Here is a 26130-nt window from a genome sequence, read left to right on the forward strand (position 1 = left end):
AACCAAACTGAGGCATCTCCACCCCTTGTTCTATTCCCCAGCCAGCAAAACCTTGGCGGGAAATTTAAACTTAAGGTGTGAATTTCTTGGCTAAAACCAACACCCAGCCCCCGCCCCCCATTCCCGGCTCCTGGAGCGGTCCGGGCGCATCAGTACTTTCCGCTCAATACAATCTACATTTTTCACTGTGGACTGAGTGGCCTCACTGCCCCTGCACCCCGGAACAACCTGAGCAAAGCTAGTGATGACCCTTTAACACACCAGCCACGTGCTCCTGAGTTTGGGCGGGGCCCCAAGTGTACCGGGTCCTCACTGTAAACCGAGCGGGCTCGGGGGCTGAGTGGCACAAACGCCCTGCAGAGCATACCTACATCAATACCACCAACTCGGTCCCCGGGATCGCGAGCCCACGGCCTCACGAGGAAGACGTGTTCTTCACACCGCTGCTAACCTGCGCTCCGGTCCTCCCGGGGACTTAAAGAGTGTGCACCGGATGAAGAAATAACTACTTAAGGAACCGGAACGCGGAATCTGTCCCCACAGGCAGGAGGAATAACGGCTAGCCCCACGAACAGCGACTCGCCACTCCCGCACTCGAGCTGAGCGGGCTAAGTCCACAACTGCGGGCGGGTCCGGCCTTCGCTCCCCGAACTCGAGCGGCAGGGCGCCGCAACCCTTCCAGAAATCCGGAAGTCTTCCGGAACGAAAACGCAGAGGCACCTAGTCAGTGGGCCGGCGGAGGCTCGCTGCCACGCCCCCTCACCTCTCCCCCCCCATCCCCGGCGCTTCCCGCCAGGAGGCCCCGCCCACCTCCCGCCAGGCCCCGCCCTCGGACAAGCCCCGCCCCTCCGCCAGCCGCTCGCCGGACGAAGCCTAGCGGGGAGCCGGCGCACTTGGGAGCAAGTCCGCTTTCTCTCTTGGGAAGGTGAAGTCTGCAGCCAGTCGGCGCCACGAGCCATGCTGAGAAGCTGCGCCACGCACCTGCGCACTCTCCGGAGCGGGAGCGTAGAGGTGTGGGTGAGTCTCCGGCGCGCTGTGGGCCAGGGCGGAGGCGAGACACGCGGTGGGTAGCAACCTGGATAATTCCCTTTAGTTCTTCATCGACTACCTAGCCAGGGGATCCCGGACCGACCGCCGGAGCCGGCGGACTTAGGAATTCTTTGCAGCCCTGAAGGTGCGCGGGCGCGGCGTGCTGGATGCTTGGGTTGGGTCAGCTGGAGGAGACCCACCACCGCTGCTAGTATTAAGAAGGAAAGGTGAGCTGGGTGGCTCACGCCTGTCATCCCAGCTACTCAGGAGGCTGAGATCTGAGGATCGCGGTTCAAAGCCAGCCCTGGCAGGAAAGATCGTAAGACTCTTATCTCCAATAAACCACCAGAAAACCAGAAGTGGCGCTGTGGCTCAAGCGGTAGAGCGCTCGCCTGGATCTGAAGAGCTGAGGGACAGTGCCCAGGCCCAGAGTTCAAGCCCCACGACCGACCAAAAAAAGTTAAGCTAGGTCACCCAGAAAACACGTGCAAGAGCAAACCTTGGGGCTCAACCATTGCAGATCCCAGGAGAAGAGCGCCTTCCGATGCTATAATCCTGATAGGCCCCGACTTGTCCTATTTCTGAGAACACAACTAACTTGATCAAAGATAGAAGGGTTGTGAGTATATCAGGTAATCAACCATACCCTCTCTAAGCCACTTTCCTTGCCGTTAAAGATTGCTGTAAGATTCCGTGAGGTAATGCCCGCACTTAAGGTAATGCCTGGTTTAACATAAGTGTGAAATAAATGTTGGCCTGCTCTTACATCCCTAGTTTGTTTCCTTATTGTAGTCCATTAGTACTGGTTTAGTTAGCTCCAGCATTAGTCCAGGCCTTATTGAGTACTGGTGATGTGGGATAAGTAAGAGGAGAAAGGGCTGGGAAGGTGGCTCAGTGGTAGAGTGCTTGCCTTGCATGCATGAGGCCCTGGGTTCCATTCCTCAGCACCACATAAACAGAAAAAGCCGGAAGTGGCGCTGTGGCTCAAGCAGTAGAGCGCTAGCCTTGAGCTGAAGAGCTGAGGGTCAGCGCCCAGGCCCAGAGTTCAGGCCTCACGACTGGACCCAAAAAAAAAAAAAAGTAAGGGGAGAAAAAAAAAAAATACTTTCACGGAGCCTACAGACTAGTTTGGGGGAATAGGGCTAAAATTCAAACTGCAAAATTACAATATCTGGGTACTGTATGTACTGTTACGTTACCAAGGAAACACAGATGAAGGGGACAGGTTGAACAAAACATAAGGACTTCAGTAGTTTGGGCAAGTATGGCATCTCTATTAATCTTTTGTAGCTTTCTGCTAAATCAGAATCAGTGCAGATTGGTTATTAACAATCCACCCTCTTGCTCATTGGAAAAATAAAATGTGTTAGTCTTACAACAACAAAGATGAATTAATTTCTTTAATTATATGTTGATGCCCTGTAATCTGTGCTGAGAATATTTAAGTATCAGTATTTACAGGCTATTTAAGTTACACTTGTTTTTGTTCAGTAACTTAAGCTTACAGAGAGTTTTCCCGGGCCATATAATTATACTTCTTTCTGTTTAGTAACTACTCTTTAAAAGTTGTAACTTTTCTTACAAGTTCCACCTTTATAACCTTTATATAACCTTTATATTACAAAGATCAAGCATGAACGTTCCTCTTTAGAAAAATAAAAGGTAATGATTATCCCTAACATCTATCCCTCAAGCATCTATAGTCTGTAACTGTAAGTTTACAATTGCACTCACTGCAAGTATCTTTTAGTTCTCATATCTTTGTACTAAAACTTCCATTGTTTTTTTCCACATTATAATCTCCACCTGGTGTAACAAATGTAATATGCCTCAAATAAAAATTAGTAGTTCCATTCTTACTCACACTTGCACCAGCAAAACCCTTTTTCTTATAACCATCTGTCTTCTAAGCCACAACTCTGATATCACCTGACTGTTCAGCTTTCTCTTCCCACTTAGTAAGTACCCTTATCCGTTGGTTCTAATGTCCTAAATATCTCTTAAACATTTCTTTTTATTATTATTTGAGGGGAGAGGCAGTACTGAGATTTGAACTTAGGGCCTCTTGATTGCTAGGCAGGCCCTTTACTGAGGAGATACATCTCCAGCTCTGAAATGTATGTTCTGATTATTTTCTTGCTTAAAACTTCTTAATGAAAAAAGGTGTTTTATCATTCATTCTCGCCTTTACAATTTTGTGGTAGTGGTAGTGGTGGTGGTTCTGGGTGTTACTAAGACCTCATGCCATTTGAGCAATTCTACCAGCCCCCAACCCTGCCTTTTTTTTTTTGGATTGGTTATTTTTCAGAAAGGACTAGCTTGGGCTTCAATTTGTACTTCCTGTCATTACCAGGATAACAGGTGCATGCCATTGTACCCAACCATTGACCAAGATGGAGTCTACTTGTTTTTCTTTTTTTTGGGGGGGGGGAGGGGGTAGGGGGAAGACTGAACTGGCCTCAGACCTTGATCTTCCCCATTTCTGCCTTCCAAAGTAGCTAAAGATTACCTGCCTGAGCTGCAACACTAGTTAACTTTGTAATTATTTAAATTCCTTGAAATCGCAAGTGCAAATGCTGTTTATCTCCTTTTATAATGTTATATATGTGCATATAGTATACAATGTGTAAATATTTTATAATACATTTAAAAAAACAAGTATATTTGTCCTTGTTGCACCTAAAATTACCTTTCATTTTGTCTTTGGAAGATGAAATCTAAGTCCTGTACTAGGGCTTCTGTGGCATGATCCCTCTTCTCTTTTGCCAACTACAATTTGCACTCCCCTTTGCATCTTCCATCTATTAGGTCTAAAACACTAAGAGTTCCCAAGTGTGTCAGACAGTTGTTTCATCCTTTGTACCTTTGCTGAGAACAGCCCTCTCATTCTCTCAAGAAATCACACCATCATTTTGAAGTGTTCTCCGAAAGCACTCTCTATACTGACTTCTCTTATAGTATTTTTCATATCTAAGACTGCTGATACTTGAAGACAGGGCCCAGATGTTTTCTCTTTGTCTTACTTGCCCCTGGTAAACAATCAGGCCAGCCACGCACCAGTGGCTCACACCTGTAATCCTAGCTACTCAGGAGGCTGAGATCTCAGGATCGCAGTTCAAAGCCAGTCCAGGCAGGAAAGTCTATGAGACTCTTATCTCCAATTAGCCACCAGAAAACCAGAAGTGGTGCTGTGGCTCAAGTGGCAGAGTGCGTGCCTTGAGCTGAAGAGCTGAGAGACAGGGCCCAAGCCCAGAGTTCAAGCCCACGACTAAAAAAAAAAAAAAAAAAAAAGAATCAGTCCATATAATAGACTTCCAAAACTTTGTTGAATTTTACTAAATCCTGATTATAAAAATTAAAACCAAAAAGGAGATCCCAGAGAGTCATTCTAATCCCTAAATGCCATTAATTAGCTCTATTCACTGGCCTATAAAAGGGTGCTTGCTGGTACCAATTGATCCTGAGATTTTCTATTTAGGAGAAAATCTGGATGAAATGAGCCCAAATTCATGATTCTAAACCTATACACGTTATACTCATTTGACTTGTATTGGTCAGTACAAACTAATCTACAATGAGTTATGTCTGGAGTTACTTCTAGAATTCATGTTCTCTAAAAGCTGCATAGCTGGGTGCCAGTGGCTCGTGCCTGTAATCCTAGGTACCCAGGAGGCTGAGATCTGAGGATCCCAGTTCAAAGCCAGCCCCGGCAGGAAAGTCCATGAGACTTTTATCTCCAGTAAACCACTCAGAAAATCTGAGTGGCATTGTGGCTCAAGTGGTAGAGCATTAGCCTTGAACTGAAGAGCTGAGGGACGGCACTCAGACCCAGAGTTCAAGTCCCACGACTGACAAAAGAAATATATGTATTTACATATATATGTTGCATATTAGCTCCAAAAGAGAAAAAAGACTATTTTCATAATATTCCAATGAACATTTTCATTCACAGCAGCACAAGATTGGGAACCATTTTTTTTCTGGTCATGGGGCTTGAACTTAGGTCCTGGGCACTGTCTCTGAGCATTTCTGCTCAAGGTTAGAACTCTACTACTTTAAGTGACAGCTCCACATTCAATTTTCTGGCCATTAATTAGAGATAAGAGTCTTACAGACTTTCCTGCCCAGGCTGGCTTTGAATCACAATCATCAGATCTCAGCCTCCTAAATTTCTGGGATTACAGACATTAGCCACCAGTGCTCAGCTGAAAATAATTTCAATGTCTGACTTAAATGCTTAAGTAGATTATAGTATGTGGGTTCAAAGGCTGTTAAAAAAAAGGGTGAAGAGCCAGATGCCAGATTCCAGATCCTAGCTATTCAGGAGGCTGAGATCTGAGGATCTCAAATCAAAGCCAGCCTGAGCAGGAAAGTCTGAGACTCTTATCTCCAATTAAACACCAAAAAAGTCAAAAGTGGAGTTGTGGCCCAAGTGAGAGAGTGCTAGCCTTGAGCCAAAAAGCCCAGGGATAATGCCCAGTCCCTGAGTTTAAGCCCCAGTTCTGAAGCACGTACATGCATGCGCGCGCGCACACACACACACAGTGATGATAACTTAAGATTAAGAACCTGAATGATAAAGTGATGAAAGCAGAAAACAAAATATATTTCTTATTGAGATTCCAAGTACATTAAGAAAAATTACAATAAAAAAAATTAGAGGAGCTGGGAAGGTGGCTCAGCAGTAGAGCATGAGGCCCTGGGTTCCATTCCTCAACACTACATAAACAGAAACAAAGGCCAGAAGTGGCACTGTGGCTCAAGTGGTAGCAAGCTAGCCTTGAGCTGAAGAGCTCAGGTTCAGTACTTAGGCCTAGAGTTCAAGCCCCATGACTGACAAAAAAAAAAAAAAAACCTTAGAGGAGACACAGCAAAATAATACCATGTTCTTACTAATGTAGAAGCTAAAAAATGTTAGTATCATAGAAGCAGAGAGAAAGTACTTACTAAAAGAAATGGACAAAAAGTAGGAATCAAGAAAGACTGGATAAACAACCAAAATACAGTTAGATAAGAGGTATAGGGACTAATATCCTACAGCACAGAAGATTGACTATAGTTTACAATAATTTAAACATATACACATATTATGGTGTGGGAGATTGAGAACAGAGCTTTTACTTCACCACTGAGCTACATCCCAGCAACTAGACAGATAGATATTTACATATAAATATATATACATAAATATACTACTTTCCAGAGGGTGGGACCAAGTCATCTCTAAAATTATCTTCCATTTTATTTTATTCTATTTTTGGAAGTGTTCCCAAGTTTTATTCAAGAACACATACAATATAGTTCAGATAGTTGAATTTTAATCCTTATCTTCCTCCTTTGTCCTGGTTAATCTGGAAGGAATGTAAACCATAACTCTATGTAACCAATCAGATATTCTTCAAATATTTTTGGGTGAGATATTTCAAATACCTTTGGAGAAAGGCATTTCAGAGTTTACAGTGATCTTGCTCTTGTTTCTCTCAATGGTGATAACTCTTCCACTAAGATGTCCAGCTTTCCTGTTCACTTTAATTCTTTCTTGGAGAAATTGGCAGCATCCAGGATTCCATCTTCTACAGGGTGGGTGCAGTCCATAGTGAACTTCAGAACCTGCTTCTTCCCCGCCCGCCTGCGGCCTCCACCCCCACCCCGCCACACACACCTTCACCACAAGCTTTTGCACAGTTGCCATGGTGGCTGCAAAGGTAGAAAGGTCCTTTCCATTCTAAAATAGTTTTCTGTGAAGAAAAAAACAATCAACAAAAATAATCTTAGAAAGTGGGAGGAAATGTCATGAAATATGATATTATTCTTCTTTTTCTTTTTTTTTTAAAGAGGTCATTTTCTTCTGAGAAAGTTACTCATAAGGACTATGCTGTTCCCAACCCCAGCTGGAGCAAGGACCTACGATTCCTTTTTGACCAGTTTATGAAGAAATGTGAAGATGGCTCCTGGAAACGTTTGTCTTCATATAGAAAAATTCCTCCTGAACACCTTAAAGACTTCCAAACCCAATTTATAGGTAGGAACAGTCATTTGCCCATTAATAATAATATTTGAATATCGAGTATAAAACTAAGAACATATTGAAGAACTGGTTATTACCTAAAAAGAGAAGGAACAGGAGGACATAGTAGTTTCTACTTGTAATCCAAGCTATTTCACAGGAGGATCACAAGTTCAAGGCCATCCTGGGGATAAAAACAATCTCCATCTGAAGAGAAAGAGAACAGTATAGAGGTTTCTATAGTCTCTGGTTTTATAGGCCAATCATTTATTGCCAGTCCTGGGGCTCAAACTCAGGGTCTGGACACTATCCCTGAGCTTCTTTTGCTCAAGACTAGCCCTCTACCACTTGAGCCACAGCGCCACTTCAGCATTTTCTGTGTATGTGGTACTAAGGGAACAAACCCAGGGCTTCATGCGTGCTACACAAGCACTCTACCACTAAGCCAGCCTACCTGAGCAATTCAGCTCAAGGCGAGTGATCTACCACTTGAGCCACAGCACTACTTCCAGTTTTCTGGTGGTTAATTATGGATAAAAATCTCATGAGCTTTCCTGCCCAAGCTGGCTTTGAATGGCAGTCCTCAGAACTCAGCTTCCTAAGTAGCTAGGATTACAGGTGTGACCCACCAGCACCCAGCGAAAATTTTTAACACTGGATATTGTGGCATATGCCTATCATCCCTGAACTCAGGATGCTGAGGCAGGAAGATTGTGAGTTCAAGACCAGCCTGAGATATGTACAAGATCCTGTCTCAAAAAAATTAAGTTTTAAAAGCTGAGGGTCCTGCTCAATGATGGAGCACTTGCCTTACATGTGAATCTGAGTCCAACTGCCTGCAGCACAAATTATAATTGTTTTTAATTAAAATTGTAAATGTTAAAAAACTTTAAGTGAGCCGGGTGCCGGTGGCTAACGCATGTGGCTCAACAGGTGAAACTCTAGCCTTGACAAAAGAAGCTCAGGGACAGTGCCTAGGCCCCAAGTTCAAACCCCAGGACTAGGCGGGGGAAAAGCCATGATATAAACAACACATTTCAAATTAGATGTCAAAAGACAAATACATCCTTTATCAGCAGTGGCTTTCTGCCTTTATTTTGAAATGATCTACATTTTTACTCAGCCTGTGACATCCAATTTGCACTCAGTTTTTTAGGTGAAGAAACCATAAGCAAGTACTCTAATACTTAAAATATATCTGAAATATTCTGTTGCTTTTTTTTTTTTTTTTTTGTCAGTCATGGGGCTTGAACTCTGGGCCTGGGCGCTATTCCTCAACTCTTCAGCTCAAGGCGAGCACTCTACCACTTGAGCCACAGCACCACTTCCAGTTTTCTCGTGGTTAATTGGAGATAAGAGCCTCACAGATTTTCCTGCCTGGGCTGGCTTTGAACCGTGATCCTCAGATCTCAACGTCCTGAGTAGCTAGGATTACAAGTATGAGCCACTGGCACCCAGCTATTTTGTTGCTTTTAAAAGTCTGATTAACAAGTGTGAGAGATAGCAGGTAAAACTCATACATGTCAGGAAAAATCCTTACTTAAATCCATTTAAGCCTCACTTGCTCCAAGAAGAAATTCTGTCTGTACCTTACCATTTTGTTCAGTTTATTAGCATGTATATATTTCTTGATTGTCATGTGTTGATAAGTTTCTATGTTATGTTTACTCTGTTCCTAGACTAGTAATTCCACAAGGGCCTAGATCTTATATTCTACTTCTTAGAAACCTTTTATTGCTTTTAGTTTTATACTTAAGTAACATTTTAATCAATCATCCATCACCATGTGATTTTAGCAGAACATAGATGCTTATATGGCATTTCTCTCATACATTTTTTTCACCACCTGTACCCACTCACTTCATTTCCATACAGACCCAAGTTATAGCAAAGAAGAATATATGTTAAAGAGCCAACTCTTCACCAGGAGCTTTGAGGATGGCATGGGCTTTGAATATGTGGTCTTCTGTAATGATGTTGAAAAAAAGGTTGTTTGCCTTTTTCAAGGAGGTCCTTTCCTGCAAGGAGTACCTGGGTAAGAGTGATAACCTAGCAGTGTGTATATGAAAGACTTTATCTCCTAACATCTTTATGACTGCAGAGACTACAAAGAAGGCATTAAAATGGTAATGTAGATAAACTTATTGACTTGGAAAGATGTTTATAATACAGTGCTAAACATTATTATATTGTGAATTCTTATTAAATTTCAATATGCTATTAAAGGACATATGTAATATATTATTGTAGAACACAGTAATGGAGTATAATTAGAGGGAATACCATGAGCATGAAAACAGTAGCTTGACACTGACCTGTTATAAGCCTTAAATTGCTTTTCTTCTATTTATCTGCATTTCTTTTTTATTTTTAATATTTTATCTTTTTTCCCTTCCCATCCCTTCCCATCCTCCCCCCACCCCCCCCAATCCTCCCCGACCCCCCACCAAAGTTGTAAAGTTCGTTTTTGACATAATGACTTGTACATCTCATTGTTGCAATGGGTCCACCTGTATCCCTATTTAAACGATTTGTTTTTCCCCTTCCCCTCCACAAATTATACCGACATCAAATACAGTGAAAGCAGGGGTTATACTGTGGGGGAGGGACATACAAAGCAACAAAGAAATATTCTTATAAATGTGTTAGAAACAATCGCATGAAAGAAAAAAAAAACATTTGAATACATATCTTAGGGTTCATTTCCCTAACACCACCTTATCTGACCTTTTCTGCTCGACTCAGACATACACTAGATATTGCAAATAAGGGAAACCATGGGACCTATGTTTCTTTGGGCCTGGCTTACTTCACTTAATATAATTTTTTCCAAGCCTTTCCATTTCCTAACAAATGGGGCAATGTCATTCTTTCTGGTGGAGGCATAGAATTTATCTGCATTTCTGAAGCTTTTACAAAAAACAATAAATGAGTATCGCTTATTTAATAAAAATCATATGTGAATGTTCTAAATTATACTGGATCTTTTTATTTATTGTAAATTCATTATTACTATTAAGTTCCAAATTTACCACAAATACGTAAGCCTGCCCCATTATGCCATGAACAAAGTTGGGGGCATGAGCATTACTTGACATTCAATACACCAAACTTGGGATATTAAGCAGGCTACTCCTAAGTAGTGATAAGAAGATGCTGGTGTGATTTCTCCCTCTTAAGAAGCTTTCTGCTTCCTGAACTTCTGAAAACATTTTCCTTCCTCTGCTGTGTAACTAGATTCCTTCACGGAGGTGCCGCCGCATCCATCATTGATGTTGCTCTTGGTAAATGTGCAGCTAGAGCTGGGGGAATTGTCATGACTGCCAATCTTAACATCAATTATAAAAGGTAAATTTCTATATTTAAAGATTCTTCTCCTACCCAGACACTGTAGAAGGGGATAAGCCCCAGACCCCTGACTTGTGATTATTCCTTGTTTTCAGGTCTACAGTGTAGCTCAGTCCCAAATAGTTGACCCCTTCTCCAATTCTAGCCTGCCCCTCACTCATTGTCACACAATATCTCTGCACTGGACCTAGGACTCTACTACAGAACTTTGGGTTTCTCTTGCAGCTAGGACTGCCAGTGTGTTACCACTAGAGCTGTCTGGCTTACCTTGAGGTTGTGGCTTCAGCTTCCCACCGATCCACCCCTCACAAGCCAGGTTAGAGCTATGGACTGTATCCTAGCTTTCTCTGTATTATCTTGTTTCTCCATGTGTTTTTAGCTGTCCTGTCACCTCTTTTTTGATTCTTGATGCTCTTGCTCCCTTCAGAATATTGCCACTCTTTTACCTGCACTTTCTCATTCAGAATCACACTGAGGAAATTTCTAATCCTCAATGATAGGAGTCACCTTGAAAGGAGGTCAATTAATTGGGACTGAACTACTCTGAAGACCTAGAAACAAGGAACAATCACAAGTCAGGGAGTGTAGAAATACCCTTCCACACTTTCTGAGTGGGAGACAGCCATTTATCTGTTACTGGGAATTTTGTAGTGTTTCTACATCTTGGCTATTGAAAATAATGCATTAGTCAATATTAGTATGCTATTATCCTGTCAAGATTCTGATTTCAAGCCAGGTGCCGGTAGCTCACGCCTGTAATCCTAGCTACCCAGGAGGCTGAGATCTGAGGATCACAGTTCAAAGCCAGGCCAGGCAGGAAAGTCCATGAGACTCTTATCTCCAATTAGCCACCAGAAAACCAGAAGTGGCGCTGTGACTAATGGTAGAGCACTAGCCTTGAGCTAAAGAGTGCAGGGACAGCATCCAGGCCCAGAGTTCAAGCCTCACGACTGACAGAAAACAAAAAGATTCTGATTTCAATTATTTTGTATAAATATCCAAAAGTGGTATTGCTGATGATATGGTAGTTCTATTTTAATTTGTTGAGAAACCCTCTATTGTTTTCCATAGCAGCTCTACATTTTTGCCAGCTGAAATAAAGTGTTGGGATTGCAAATTAGCTTGAAAGATATCTATAAACCATACACAGTAGTACATATCTACACTCTCAGCACTCATAAGGCTGAGGCAGGAGGATCAAGAGTTCAAGGCCAGCCTGGATTATATAAAGAGCCTTTTCTCCACCCCCAGGCTGGGTACCAGTGACTCAAGCCTATAACTACAGCTACTCAGAAGGCTGAAACCAGAAGAGTTATGGTTTGAGGCAGAAAAGTCTTCAAGGCTCCACCTCCAAAATAACCAACAAAAAACAGGGTTGTGGGCATAGGTCAAGTGGTAGAGCACCAGTCTAGCAAGTGTGAGATCATAACCTTAATACTGAAAAATAAAATAAAAAATAGAATAAAACATTGAATAATAGTATTTATCAGGCCTTATCTTTTTGTATAAAGTCATTTCAGTTCAAAACAATATGAATAATAAACTTAATTGAGCAGTTTATAGGCCTTTGAATACTAAAGATAACAACCTAAGATTAACATTTTTATTGTTAATTGAAGATAATTTCCAGTGTTAATTGAGCATTAGGTACCTTCTTGCTTTTAAGAAGCAAAACCATTCCTTAACCATCTCAAATCATTTCCAGCCCTTCAATCACTTGACTTATTTTCTTATCCCTAGTATATAAAGAGAGACAAAGCTCATAACTAGAGGTGATTAACCTGCTGAGAGGTTGTGTCTAAGCGTGCCCATAACCCATTCATGACAAATCACTTCACAAACTTGACTGGACTTTTTTTTTTTTTTTTTGGTCAATCATGGTACATGAACTCTGGGCCTAGTTACTGTCCCTGAGAAATTCAGCTCAAGGCAAGTGTTCTACCACTTGAGCCACAGCGCCATTTCCAGTTTTCTGATGGTTTGTTGGAGATGAGTCTCATGGGCTTTCCTGCCCAGGCTGGCTTTGAACTTCAGATCTCAGCCTCCTAAGTAGCTAGGATTACAGGTGTGAGCCACCAGTGCCATGCCACAATTGGACTTCTTGATGCAACATGACAAATTCTAAAAGGTATTCCTCTTCCTTCAAAATAAGTAGCATTTCCTGCCCCAGATATGTAAGCAAACTATCAAAAGTAACTGTCAGCAGGAACAGTAAATAACAAATTTAGACTCTTAAGAGATTTAAGATATTCATGACATGATAATCAAATACATAATATAGAAGAACAAAATGTGAGATGTGTAAAGAATTAAAAGTCACAAAAAAGGAAAAGCAAAAGGAAACTATAAAGATTATTGGGCAGATTTGTTATAGAAGCCAATAGAATTTGTAGACATGAAAATGTAGCTGTTTAAAACCAAAAAAAAAAAAAAAAAAAGTCAGGAATAGGTAAAAAGACTGTTTTTTCATGTTGTTTTTTTTTTTTGGGGGGGGGGGGGTCTGGTCGTGGGGCCTGAACTCTGGGCCTGGGCGCTGTCCCTCAGCTCTTCAGCTCAAGGCTAGCGCTCTACCACTTGAGCCACAGCGCCACTTCCGGCTTTTTTCTATTTGCTTATGTGGTGCTGAGGAATCGAACCCAGGGCCTCATGCATGCAAGGCAAGCACTCTACCACTGAGCCACCTTCCCAGCCCTGCCTCTAAATTTTTTATACGCCAATAGTGCATTCATTCCTAGGGCTACCTTAACAAATTGCCTCAATCTTGGTGGCTTAAAGCATTTCAGACTGATTTTCTTGCAGCCCTAAAAACTGTAAGTTTTAAATAAGGTCCTTTAAGAACAGCTTCCTCTGAGACCTATAAGGCAGGATTCTGCTTTGCCTCTCCCTAGCTGGGGATAGTGGTGGTTAATCTGCAGTTTTCCTTAACTAGTAGCTATATTACTCACTCTCGTCTCTGCCCCGTCACCATGTGGTGACAGTAGAGAAAATATTAGAGGGCTATTAAATGCAACTAAAAATGAACAGAAATGTAGACCTGCAGAAACTGCCTTGATAAAGCTGTGCAGATGAAGCCTAAGACCTTTCCTCTGAATCTTTAGAAACTCAAAAGCTGTGAGAATGACTTTTCCATTTGCCTGTTACAATTACTCCACCTTGTGGGCAATCTGTATAGAAAGGTTTCAGTACTGCCCAAAAAGTGAAAGCAAGAAATGTAAATGTGAATTTTTATAGATAGAAAACACAGGAAATACTCTCTAAGTATTAGTCTACTACAGGCATTTAAAGCAACACTTTATTCTGGGTCGTGATTTGTTGGGGTTTTTTTTCCTATTTGGTTTTTGTTTTTTGAGTCAGGGTCTCACTATATGGCCCAGGCTGGACTTGAATTCACAGTCCTCCTGCCACACAGCCTCTCTAGTTCTGAGTTTACAGGCACCACCATGCTCGGCTTAAAACTACATTCACTAGTATTCTCTAAATGAAAAGGGAAAATGATAATTCTTAGGCTTCTGTTTTGTTTGCTTTTTTAGAGTTTAGGTTGCTTTTCACTATGTTTTTACTTTTCAGAAGCTCAAATCACTTCAACAATCTTGCACCAATTGGTTCCATTTTCTAGAAGCTTATTCTTCTAAAATGCACAGTTAAATCCTATCCTGTATTTTTTTCACTAAAAATTCATAGATGTTTTACATGATTTAAAATTTTTCACAACCCAGTGAAATCTAAAATCATTTCTCTTCACAAGATGATTGCTCCTTCCATTAAAATTTATTCAAGAGCTTTCACAGATCCATATCCTTCACAGTGGTGATAATGGTAACACTAAATCCTTCACCAATTCCACCGTTTGAAAGGATAGTGATATATCCTACATGCACACTAACATGGCCACTTCAGCTATTTGTCAGCTATAACAAGCTCAAATGGGAAGTAGAACTTTCATCCAGACTGACAGTTAAAACCACATATTCACGTATCAAGTAGACATGTAGCTTTGGCAAGTTATATAGGCTCTCTGGGCCTCATTTTCCTCATCCATTAATAAGAGACAAATATAGCTAGAACACCCAATGTCCATATGTGACAAAGGAAAAGGGAAATGTGAAATGAGTCCAGGGGTGGGAACAGATGGGATAGGGGAGAATAATGGAAGATGTGACTGATCAAGAAGCACTGGATACATAAATGAACACTTTAAATTGTAACCCCATTGTATAACCTTTTTGAAGTTCAGGGGGAAAAAATTAAGAGATAATACTTTTCTTAGAGGTGACAGCTAAGATATTTAGAGTTAGCAATTTAATATGTTAGATAAGCCTTATAAGTTATTTTCAGATCTAGGCTTAGAAGAAAGAAGAAGAAAGCTTGAGAGGGAGGGAGGGGAGAGGAAGGGAAGGGCAGGGTAGGGAGATAAAATATGAAACCAATTTGTGTATGTGTACTGGTCCTAGGGCTTTAACACTTAAACTCAGGGCCTAGTGCTGACCTTTAGATTTTTTGCTCAAGGCTAGAGCTCTACCACTTGAGCTATAGCTCCACATACAGCTTTTTAGTGGCTATTTGGAAATAAGCATATCATGATTATACTTTCCTGCCCAAGCTGGCTTCAAACCATGATTCTCAGATCTCAGACTCCTGAATAGCTAGGATTATAGGCCAGAGCCACCGATGACCCAGTGGAAAATATTTTTTAGACAGTTTTAACTATAAAGGACAAATAAAAAGTTCTAATATCCCGTAATCAGAGTCCTAGAAGAATAAAATAGGGAGAATGAAAAAGATCCGGGATGTTTGCTGAGAATAGTGAAGCTGAGAGAAAGGTAACAGGATAGATTTCTTTTTTTTTTCTTTTTTTTTTTTTGGGGGGGGGGGTCGGTCACAGGGCTTGAACTCTGGGCCTGGATGCTGTCCCTCAGCTCTTCAGCTAGAGCTAGCGCTCTACCACTTGAGCCACAGCACTACTTCCAGTTTTCTGGTGGTTTATTGGAGATGAAAGTTTCACAGACTTTCCTACCTGAGCTGGCTTTGAATTGTGATCCTCAGATCTCAGCCTCCTGAGTAGCTAGGATTACAGGCATGAGCCACCGGTGCCTGGTAAGATCGATTTTTTAAATGTTGCTATTGGAGAATTGAGTGTTTATAAATGTTTGTAAGGAATATTTTAACTAAGGAAGTCCGTGCTCACCTGTGTCAAGTTTCAGAAAATTCTGTATCATGTACTTGATCATCTTTCAGTGTTTGGTAAAAACTCACTTTCTTCTTTTTTTTCTTCTGTAGACCTATCCCTCTTTGTTCTGTTAGCGTGATAAACAGCCAAATTGATAAAATTGAAGGAAGGAAACTTTTTCTTTCTTGTAATTTTCAAAGTAGTGATGAGAAGATCTCATACGCAGATGCAACAGGTAAGAAGCTGCCACTATCTCTTTTGGGTGGATTTAAGCTCCAGGTTTTGTCTTGTCTTTATTGGCTTTGATTTTATAGCTCACACATGCCCAGATGTTCTCAATTCCCTGACATTACTGAACAAGTTAAAAGCATTCTTATACATTGTTGTTGAAGAGCCATTGCAAATGATCTGTCAGAATTACAAATTATGTGCCCTTGACTCACAACACAGATAAAAAATGTAAGCAGAATTATGCACGTCCAACATTATTTGCTCTCGCAAGTAATATTTTTTGCTCTTGCAAGTAATAGATATACCTCAGTAGGAGAATGGTTAAATTGCTATAGTTCATCCCTAAACTATACTGTATTTATGCTATAAAAAAGAATATCATGGGGCCATAAGGAGAAGGAAGCTCTTTGATCAATGAGCTATCTCATTAATATCTGCGTATTGAATGAATACAAAATAAAGGACAGTAAGTATAGTACATTATCACTAGTATAAAAAGAGAGATCTTCACATTTCTTCCCCTTTTCTTCCTCTTTGCTAGTACCTTACTTTCTTCCTGAATAATTTATTCCAAAGCCATTGGCTGGTGTTCTGACTTAAGGATGAGGGAACATCTCTAGGGAAAGGTAGCTAAAATAGCTCAGCACAATATCAGAGCCTGAGTGGACTGAGGAAGGTATCTACACAGAGGTCCCAGGTAAGGAAAGTGGCAGCAGTATCTGGAACCATGTTCATACTGTTAACCGTGACAGGTATAGGAAGAAAGAAAACAGTAAGTCTAGTGTTACATAGGAGTTAGAGACATTGGGTATTCATGTTTTCCCATTCTTTGTTTTATAGTTTTATAACAAATATCTTTATATGTTGCCACTTTTTGTTGTTGTTGTTTTTGGTCAGTCATAGGGCTTGAATTCTGGGCCTGACGCTGTCCCTCAGCTCTTCAGCTCAAGGTGAACACTCTACCACTAGAGCCACAGCTCCACTTCTGGTTTTCTGGTGGTTTATTGGAGAAAATAGTTTCACAGCCTTCCCTGCCTAGACTGGCTTTGAACCACAATCCTCAGATCTCAGCCTCCTGAGTAGCTAGGATTACAGGTGTGAGCCACTGGCACCCGGCTGTTGCCACTTTTTTAAGTGTGTACAGATACTAGAACTTGAACTCAGGGCCTGGGCACTATGTCTTAGCTTTTTCTCACAAGGCTCGTGCTCCACTCTTTGAGCCACTGTTGTACTTTTAGCTTTTTGGCAGTTAAAGTCTCATATACTTTCCTAACTGGGCTGACTTCAAACCACGATCCTCAAATCTGTTTCCTGAGATCACAGCTAAGATCGGAGGTGCGACCACCGATGCCTGGCTCTATGTGATCACTTTTATACACATTTTAACAAATTACTCTCCAGTCACTTAAAGGAAAATGTATCCTTGGACTAGTCTCATGATTTGTCTGTAAGCTTGAAATTATTTCAAAATAAGAAATAATAAATGGGAAGGGAAATATATGCCTATGATTGCATGCATATAGACTACCTCATAAAAGTGCTACACGTGACTTGATTCTTCTGGAAAGAAGACTGGAAGATTTACTATATGCCTTTTTATACATTTTGAAAGTGTTTATGCATGGGTTGGAGGCACAGTTTAAGCACTAGAATATCTATTCTAGCACACTCAAAGCCCTGCCTGAGTTCAAAACCCAGTACCAACAAAAAAAGGAGGGAGAGAGAGAGAAAATAGGGAGATAAAGAAAGGGAAATAAAGACAGACAGACAGACATAAGAAAAGAATGAAAACCATATAAATGGATTACCAAGAAAAAAAGATAGATTTTTCTTTTAGTTTAATGTATTTTAATAGCAAACTTACAGGAACAACACAGAAGACAGACAACATTAAAAGCATGAACTTGCATGTAGGACAACTCAGAAAAGTGGAGTGAACGGATGGAATCTACCGTATGATAAAAATGTTACAAACACCATTTAGTTGCCATCAATAAGAAATTTACTTATTTTTTTAAAAAATCCAAATGCTGGCATTGTCCAGAAAAATTTAACAGATTTATAATTGTTATAAAGTTGAACTGCTGAAACATTTTGACTTGCATTAATGCTTTATATACCCACAGTTATATTAAAAATTCACACACAAATGGAAATGGAAAAACTGCCCATACCTGATTTCTGTCCCCTATTTTTCCACTGGCAGTCATATACTTAGGTACCTTTTGACCCCATGGGAAAAAAATCTAACATTCAGAACCACTGATAGCAAGAAAAGTGGGGGGGGCGGATTTTGAGAATGAAATGCCTCCCATTTTAGTGGATTCTTAAGCACGTTCTCCAGGTATGCTGCGTGCTAGCTGGCTATCTTTTGGCATAATTGTCACAGGTTTGGCATGGATAGCACACAGATTGGTATCTTCAGAAAGGCCAAGGAGATAGGCCTCACTTGCCTCCTGCAAAGCACCAATAGCTGCGCTCTGGAAGCGCAGATCTGTTTTGAAGTCCTGAGCAATGTCCAGACGCTGGGAAGGGAGCTTGCGAATCAGGAGTTCTGTGCACTTCTGGTAGCGTCTCATTTCACGGAGGCCACAGTACCAGGCCTGTAGCGGGGCGGCTTCTTCACCCCTCCGGTGGAGGCCGCGCTCTTGCGCACGGCCTCGGTCGCCAGCCGCTTCCTGGGCGCCTGGCCCCCGTGGACTTGCGGGCGGTCTGCTCCGTGCGAGCCATGGCGGAGGGGCCTCAACACCCCCTTCCTTCGGCTGGAGCTCCGCGAACGAGAGGCGGCGCTGGCACGGCGGCGGCTGCAAACACCAAAAAGATAGATTTTTATGTGGCCCAAAGCTTATAAAAAGCCCAATTTAAGAAAAAGGATTTCAAATTAAGCATAAAAGTGAAAAATTTATTCATAATGAGGAGGGAAATCAGAGTACATTACCAGTGGCTTAAAAGAGTTGCAGAATCTCTCCTTCTCTGATCTCTGTAAGCAATTTGTCAGTCTCTCATAGGACTGCTTCCTTGAATAATGCAGAAAATCGGGGCCTTTGCAAGTCAGTGAAGTAAGGAGGCCTTACCTTCCTAGCTTCATATGTGGAAATAGATAACCAGTAGTTTTCATTTTTTACTTTTTTATTCTAGTGGCCCTCTCTGTGCTTTGGTAGGTTGGTTGGTTCACTTTGTGTGTGTGCTAAGGTTTTAATTCCAGACTGGCATGGATATCAGTCTCATGAATAGGTAGGATTATAGATGTGAACCACCAATGCCCAGTTTTTTGTGGTGGTTGTTTTTATTTTCTGCAAATGCTCCATAATTTAAACACCTGAGGATTAGTGACCTAGAAGGCAGTCCAATGCCCAGGGCTTTTTTGTTTTGTTTGTTTTTCTGGTTCTGGGACTTGAACTCAGGGCCTGGGTTTTGTCCCCGAGCTTCTTTTTGCTCAAGATGATCACTCTTCTGCTTGAGCCACAGTGCCACTCTGGCTTTTTCTGAGTACTTTATTGGACTTAAGTCTCTCACAGACTTTTCTGCCTGGGCTAGCTTCGAAGTGCAATCCTCAGATCTCAGTCTCTTGAGTAGCTAGGATTATAGACATGAGCCACCAGTGCCCTGCTGTACCCAGTTTTTAATGGACCTGTTAGATGCACATGTTTTGATTAATCATAATCCTTGAGTTAGGATACACAGTTCTCACTGGTACATGCATAGCTATATTTTATTTGTTTACTTATATACTTATTTTTAAATTTTAATAATAAAAAATTCTGGTACTTATCATCAAATAGGAACAAGACTTGCACAATATTTTATCCCTATGTAATTGCTATCCCTGTATTTTTCTTCTGCTTCGAGGTCACTGAACAGATTTTGTGCTTTCCATTCTTTTTGACTTTCTATTTTTAAATACTTTATCAAGAATAATATATATCTAAAGGTTATATTACTTGTTTTTTAACTTTTTAGAGAAGAAATTGTGAGGTGTACACTATTCCAGTTTTGGAGTTGTTTTGTTAACTTAGCTGTATTCTACTGAGGTTCATCTATGTTGTTAACCATGTTGTATTGTTTGCTCATTTTTGCAACTATGTGACCATTCCATAATGAATTTAATTCTTCCAATGCTGTGTTTCTGACTGTTGTGACTGGTGCTGCTATGAACATTCTTGTTCATATCTCCTGGTAATATATACAGGCAAAAGTTTGGCTTACACTTGGGAATAGGGTTTCTGGTAATAGGGGATATAAGTGTTCAGCTTAATAGAGTAATGCCAAATTGTTTCCCAAGCTGTACCAAACTGCACTCCCACCAGTAACTAGGGATCCTTTTGATCCCTAATTCCTTTAGTAATAGTTAAGTCAGATTGAGTTTTGTCAGCCAAATGCTTAAAATATGCTATTTGTCATTCTTATTTGCATTTCCCTGATTCCATACCCATATGTAGCATAGGTGTATATTACTAATCGTATTTGTTTCCCATTCTGTGAAATTCCTGTTTGCTTGCTTCTTTTTATTTATTTATTTATCATTGTGAAAATACTGTACAGAGGGGTTACAGTTACATGGGCAAGATAATGAGTGCATTTCTTACCAAGCATTGCAGCCTCCTCCTTTGTTTCCCCTTCCCATCCCTTCCCTGCTTGCTTCTTTTTCTTTCTTTCTTTCTTTTTTTTTTTTTGTCATTCGTGGGGCTTGAACTTTTGGCCTGGGCGCTGTCCTTCAGCTCAAGGCTAGCACTCTACCACTTGAGCCACTTCCAGCTTTTTCTGCTTATGTGGTACTGAGGAATCGAACCCAGGGCCTCATGCATGCAAGGCAACCACTCAACCACTGAGCCACCTTCCCAGCCCCTGTTCACTTCTTTTTCTTTTTAAAAATTTTTATCCAGCCAGGTGCCAGTGGCTCACATCTGTCATCTTAGCGACTCAGGAGGCTGAGATCTGAGGATTAAGTTTCAAAGCCAGACCAGGCAGGAAAGTCTGTGAGACCCTTATATCCAGTTAATCACCAGAAAACCAGAAGCGGCATGGTTCAGTGGTAGAGTGCTAGCCTTAGCCTTGAGCAAAAGAGCTCAGGGACAGCACCCAAGCCCTGAGTTCAAGCCCCATAAATGACAAAAATAAATAAAATAAAAATTACCAATTTATAAGAGCTCCTTATATTATTATATTAAACTTTTGTTGGATTGTAAGCTGTGCATTTCTCCTTCCAGTATATGAGTTCTTTTGTTTTTAATTTGCTCTAAGGTATCCTTTTGTACTCACAAACTTTTAATGTAAGTGTAGTTGCATTCATTAGATTTTTCCCTTTATGGCTAATGAATTTCATATCTTGTGTTAGAAATTTATTTTCCCTACATATCAGCTATTTGCAGGAATGATGGATAAAAGGAGCAGAGAGAGATCATGAATAGCTTGAATCTATAATCAAATTATAACTCCATCCTAGGCTATAGCTTATAACTCTTGTTTTACTAAACCTTTCCATATCCTAAAGGTACCAGATGGCTGGCTCAAATGCAAATTTACTTCTTTCCATTCCCCTGACTGTCTCTTAATGGAAGTGGTAATGAACCATGAAATGGCCAAGTAGTAAAGGACTGTTTTGCTAGGGGAAGATAATATTGTAACAGTCAAAAGTTGATTCTTGATTTGACTGAAAAATGAGAATAGCCAGACAGACTGAAGGTACCTATATGAATCTGCATGCCTCCCTTTGTATATATCGTTCTCGTGAGTTTAATCTCATTAGATTGAAGTCAGCTAATTTATAATCTGTTCTTTTGTTCATTTAGGCTTATTTATAAAGCTGGATCCTAAAAAACGTTTAACATAAAAGAGCTGTCAGAGAATTGCACACGGTTCTGCATGAGGCTCTTCCTCCTCTAGAAGCAGCAGCTGTCCCCGCCCCTGCTCTGCTCACGCACTACAGCATCCCCCAGTGGAGCCTGTTAACACTGATCCTTCGGAACATAATTCTGATAATAAATCCAGACTCTTCCACCTTTTAAACTTTTTAACAAGAAGCACTTCCAGGAGAGTATCAGCAGATCTTTGTATCTCTCTAGGATAAAATGATGGTTTTTCTATCATTTGAACAGATTCCTTCAAGTGGGGTAGAAATTAACAGCTGCCTACGGAAGACTTGGAAACCAATGTAGGAATAAATATGTTGAATTGTATGAGGAGTGTTTATGTGTTCTTATGTGCACAAATTGTGACTTACAAAGCTACCTTTGTTATAGCTGAGCAAACAAATCTATTGGGCCAGAGTAGGAAAGAGAAAAAGTCCCAATGGAAAAGATACCACAAATCTATGATCTAGGGTCCTAGGCATTAAACCACTGTACCTTTTTTTTTTCTTTTTTTTGATCGGTTGTGAGCCTGAACTCTGGGCCTGGGTGCTGTCCCTCAGCTCTTCAGCTCAAGGCTAGCACTCTACCACTTGAGCTACAGGGCCACTTCTGGCTTTTTCTTCTTATGTGGTGCTGAGGAATCAAACCCAGGGCCTCATGCATGCGAGGCAAGCACTCTACCACTGAGCCACCTTCCCAGCCCCATTGTACCATTTTTAACAAGGCTTTGCTTTTGTTTCTTGCCAACAGTATAGTTTGCCCTACTTAAGAGAGACTATTAGTTTCCTAAGGCTGTAACAAGGTACTAAAAACTGAGTGGCTTAAACCAACAAAAACGTACCATCTTAACCATTCTGGAGGACAGACATCCAAAATTAAGGGATTAACAAGACTTGGCACCTTCTGAAAATGGTAGGGTAAGAACTGATTCTCTGCTAGCATGCCCAAAGGAAGCTTCAGGCAATGTCTGGGCTTATAGATACAGCCCAGTCCTCTATGTCTCCATATCATCTTTTTATACACATCTGTCCTCTTTTCATGAAGGCACCAGTCATAGTAGATCTCTTCTGAGCACCTCATTTTAACTTTGTTGCTTTGTTTCCAACTAAGATCCATTATGATGTACTAGAAATTAGAACATTCCTTTTAGGGAGACAAAAGTCAACCCATAAAAGAACCTTGGATAAGACAAAAAATAGAGAGGTTAATGTTCTGGAAAAAAATTGTTTCCTAATGCAGGCAATACATCATTTGGGCTTCTGTATCTTCTTCACCCTTTTTGAAAGTTTAAACCAAAATTATATAAAAGGGCCTTTTTTTTATTTTTATTTTTTTGTCGGTCTTGGGCCTGAACTCTGGGCCTGGACACTGTCCCTCAGCTCTTCAGCTCCAGGCGAGCGCTCTTCCACTTGAGCTACAGCGCCACTTCCGGTTTTCTGGTGGTTTATTGGAGATAGGAGTCTCAAGGTCTCTCCTGCCCGGGCTGGCTTTGAACCGCGATCCTCAGATCTCAGCCTCCTGAGTAGCTAGGATTACAGGCATGAGCCACCAGCGCCCGGCTAAAAGGGCCTTTTTTTTTAAAGTCACAGTGTAACTGTAACCCCTCTATACAGCATCTTTACAATAAAATAAAATTTAAAAAAATAAAAAGTCACAGTGGTCAAATATTAACAGTTTCTAACAATTCAGCCCAGTAACGTAGGGTTAGCCATGTAGTACCCTATCAAGTCATTCTCCCATGGCCAAAAGAGCAGCTAGAGTGCTCCACTACCAAAGCTGACTGACCCTAACTAACATGGCCAAGTCAGGTTGTGGGAGTATCTCAGGTAACCACCTGTAGCGCCAAAGCTTCAGGAAAGGCCTCCCCAGATGGAAGCTTTATCCATGAGGATAAAGCTAGCAGATCCTCCCTGAAAACTCCAGTAGAGCTGGAACACTTTGCAGTTCCCATGTCTGGTAACCACCATTTACTCCAGTCTTCCTTTCCACTAATCCTGAAGCATCAAAGACAGTGGACTGTTAAGATAACTATCTCACACTTGCTTTTTATGGGAACTAGTAATATAAAAATATGTAGGGCTGGGAAGGTGGCTCAGTGCATGCATGAGGCCCTGGGTTCGATTCCTCAGCACCACATAAGCAAAAAGAAAAAAGCTGGAAGTGGCACTGTGGCTCAAGTGGTAGAGTGCTAGCCTTGAGCTGAAGAGCTGAGGGACAGCGCCCAGGCCCAGAGTTCAGGCCCCATGACCGGACCCAAAAAAAAAAATATGTAAAGCCAAAGGAACTAGGCACCACTGCTTTTTAGTTTCATTCATCTAGTAGAGGGTAGAAGGTTCTAGAGAGTGAAGGTTCTTTTGTCATTTGTTCTCTTATCATTTGGTTCATTTTAACAGCCTTGCACAACTGCTAGAAAACACCAGACTTCTGCCCAAGGCAAAAATAAAACAACTGAAAGAATGCCAAAAGACCAGTTTTTCTTATTCCTAGTATCTTCATATCTCTCTTTGAATCCTCCCTTTTTTTTTTTTTTTTTCCTTTTTTCTACCCACCCTCTCAGTTTTAGTTTTAAACACTGGTTTAATTAGGTCCAGGATACATGGAAACATATGAGTGAGATCATTCACAAGATCAACCAAGGGAAAAACTCAGTCGCCATTCACACCTTATAACCAATGAAGAAAAGTGTTTTCTCTGCTTTGAAGCAGACTATAAGTAGGCATCACCATGCCCTGATATTTTTGTCTTCATCAGATTGTATTTTGACAAGTGTAGGATGGCACTGTTAGTTTTCCATTGCTGCAATAATACAATAAACAAAATTTAGGAACATAGATTTATTTTGGCTCATGGTTTTGAAGGTTTCAGGCCATGGGCACTTGATTCTATTGTACTGTGATGAGGTCAAACATCATAGCAGAGATCATGTGGTGGAGCAAGGCTACTCACTTCATAGCGTACAAGAATCAAAGAGAACAAAGTGGTCAGGAAAAATAATAGCTACCAACAAACTCCCCACCACCACCACCACCAGCCCCACTGCCAGTGTCCAATTTCCTCTTATTGGGGCTCTACCTCCAAAAGTTTCCATGACCTCCCAATAATGCCATCCAATTTTGAGTCAGTGAATCCATCGGTTAGGTCAGAGCCCGCATACTACCTCTCAGACAGCAAATCTGCCAGCAGAGGACCAAGCTTTCAACATATGAGCCTTTTTGGTGTCTCATTTCATATCCAAATCACAGCAATGGCTAAAGGAACTGGAGAGTCAGAAAGGAGAGATGTGCAGTCAGATTATTCTCAGCTCCCTTGATCACTGGCTTGCGTGTGACTTAATAGTCCTTATTATTTGTTTTTCCCTCTATACTGTATGGAAAAACAACATTTTGAATGAAGATTAAGGATTGATACTAATGTATTTAAGGTGTTGTATATATGAAAACACAGACTCAACAAAAACTGATGATCAATAGTAGGAGAGAAGAAAAGAAAAATAGACTTTATGGAGGGTGAGGCCTTGCAGAAGGGGGTTGTGACAATAAAGAAGACAATTCTATCAAAATAAGACTATTTCCAACTATGAAAACAGAATGAGTTGGGCACTGTAAGCCTGGCTATTCAGGAGACTGAGATCTGAGTGAGCATCCCAGTTCAAAGCCAACTAGGCAGGAAAGTCTGAAAGAAAGACTCTTATCTCCAATTAACCCTGAGAAAACCAGAAGTGGCACTGTGGCTCAAAGTGGTAGAGGGCTATCCTTGACCAAAAAAGCTCAAGGACAGTGCCCACACCCCGAGTTCAAGCCCCACAACCAACAAAAAGAAAAAAAAAAAAAAAAAGAAGGAACGAAAAATGAGGAAACCTATTGGAGACATTATTTCTTAAAATGAAGGGTGCAGGGTATAAGAGTAGGTGAAATTGACTGGAATACAACTTTAACATATATAGACATGTAGCAATGAAATCTCCCCCTCTTCCATATAACTGATGTAAGCCAATAAAAATCTTTGAACTATCAATATAAGCATAAAAGTTGGCCCCAGTGACTCACACCTAATAACCCTAGCTACTCAGAACACAGATATGGAAGAATGTGGCTCAAGTCCAGCCCAAGCAGAAAAGTTGGCTAGATTCCAGCTCTAAAATAACCAGTAAAAGGCAAGGCTTGAGGGGTACCTCAAGTGGTAGAACAGCAGCCTAGCAAGTGAGAGGCCCTGAGTTCAAACCCCATACCACCACAAAAAAAATCATAATTTATTATGATATTTTGCTTTTACTGCCATGTTTATAAAATGTGTAAAGCCAGGTACCAGTACACACCTGTAATCCTAGCTAATCAGGAGACTGAGATCTGAGGATTGCAGTTCAAAGCCAGCTCAGGCAGGAAAGTCCGTGAGACTCTTATCTCCAATAAACAACTCAGAAAACCGGAGTGGCACTGTGGCTCAAGTGATAGAGTGCTAGCCTTAAGCTGAAGAGATGAGGGACCGCGCCCAAACCCAGA

The 26130-nt window shown here is 41.1% G+C and overlaps 1 protein-coding gene and 1 pseudogene across 1 annotated transcript; one reads left to right on the forward strand and one right to left on the reverse strand.

The window, feature by feature from the left end:
• Positions 1 to 867: 867 nt before the first annotated feature.
• On the forward strand, positions 868 to 21958 carry Them4 (thioesterase superfamily member 4). The gene is made up of 6 exons (XM_042681844.1): positions 868 to 1017; positions 6865 to 7051; positions 8912 to 9071; positions 10274 to 10384; positions 15662 to 15786; positions 21572 to 21958. The coding sequence occupies exons 1-6, from the start codon at positions 958 to 960 to the stop codon at positions 21610 to 21612; spliced, it is 684 nt and encodes a 227-aa protein (XP_042537778.1). The 5' UTR covers positions 868 to 957; the 3' UTR covers positions 21613 to 21958.
• Positions 17578 to 18512, reverse strand: LOC122109438 (annotated as a pseudogene).
• Positions 21959 to 26130: the final 4172 nt, after the last annotated feature.

Source organism: Dipodomys spectabilis, unplaced genomic scaffold, assembly GCF_019054845.1.
Source record: "Dipodomys spectabilis isolate Male_0828 unplaced genomic scaffold, ASM1905484v1 ptg000069l, whole genome shotgun sequence".
Classification (NCBI taxonomy): Eukaryota; Metazoa; Chordata; class Mammalia; order Rodentia; family Heteromyidae; genus Dipodomys; species Dipodomys spectabilis.

Excerpts from the sequence above, each read along its gene's own strand:
- Them4 (XM_042681844.1), top strand. The coding sequence starts at position 958 with ATGCTGAGAAGCTGCGCCACGCACCTGCGCACTCTCCGGAGCGGGAGC. Across the intron at positions 1,018-6,864 it reads GCGGGAGCGTAGAGGTGTGG|AGGTCATTTTCTTCTGAGAA; the intron begins GTGAGTCTCCGG and ends TTTTTTTTAAAG. Across the intron at positions 9,072-10,273 it reads TTCCTGCAAGGAGTACCTGG|ATTCCTTCACGGAGGTGCCG; the intron begins GTAAGAGTGATA and ends CTGTGTAACTAG.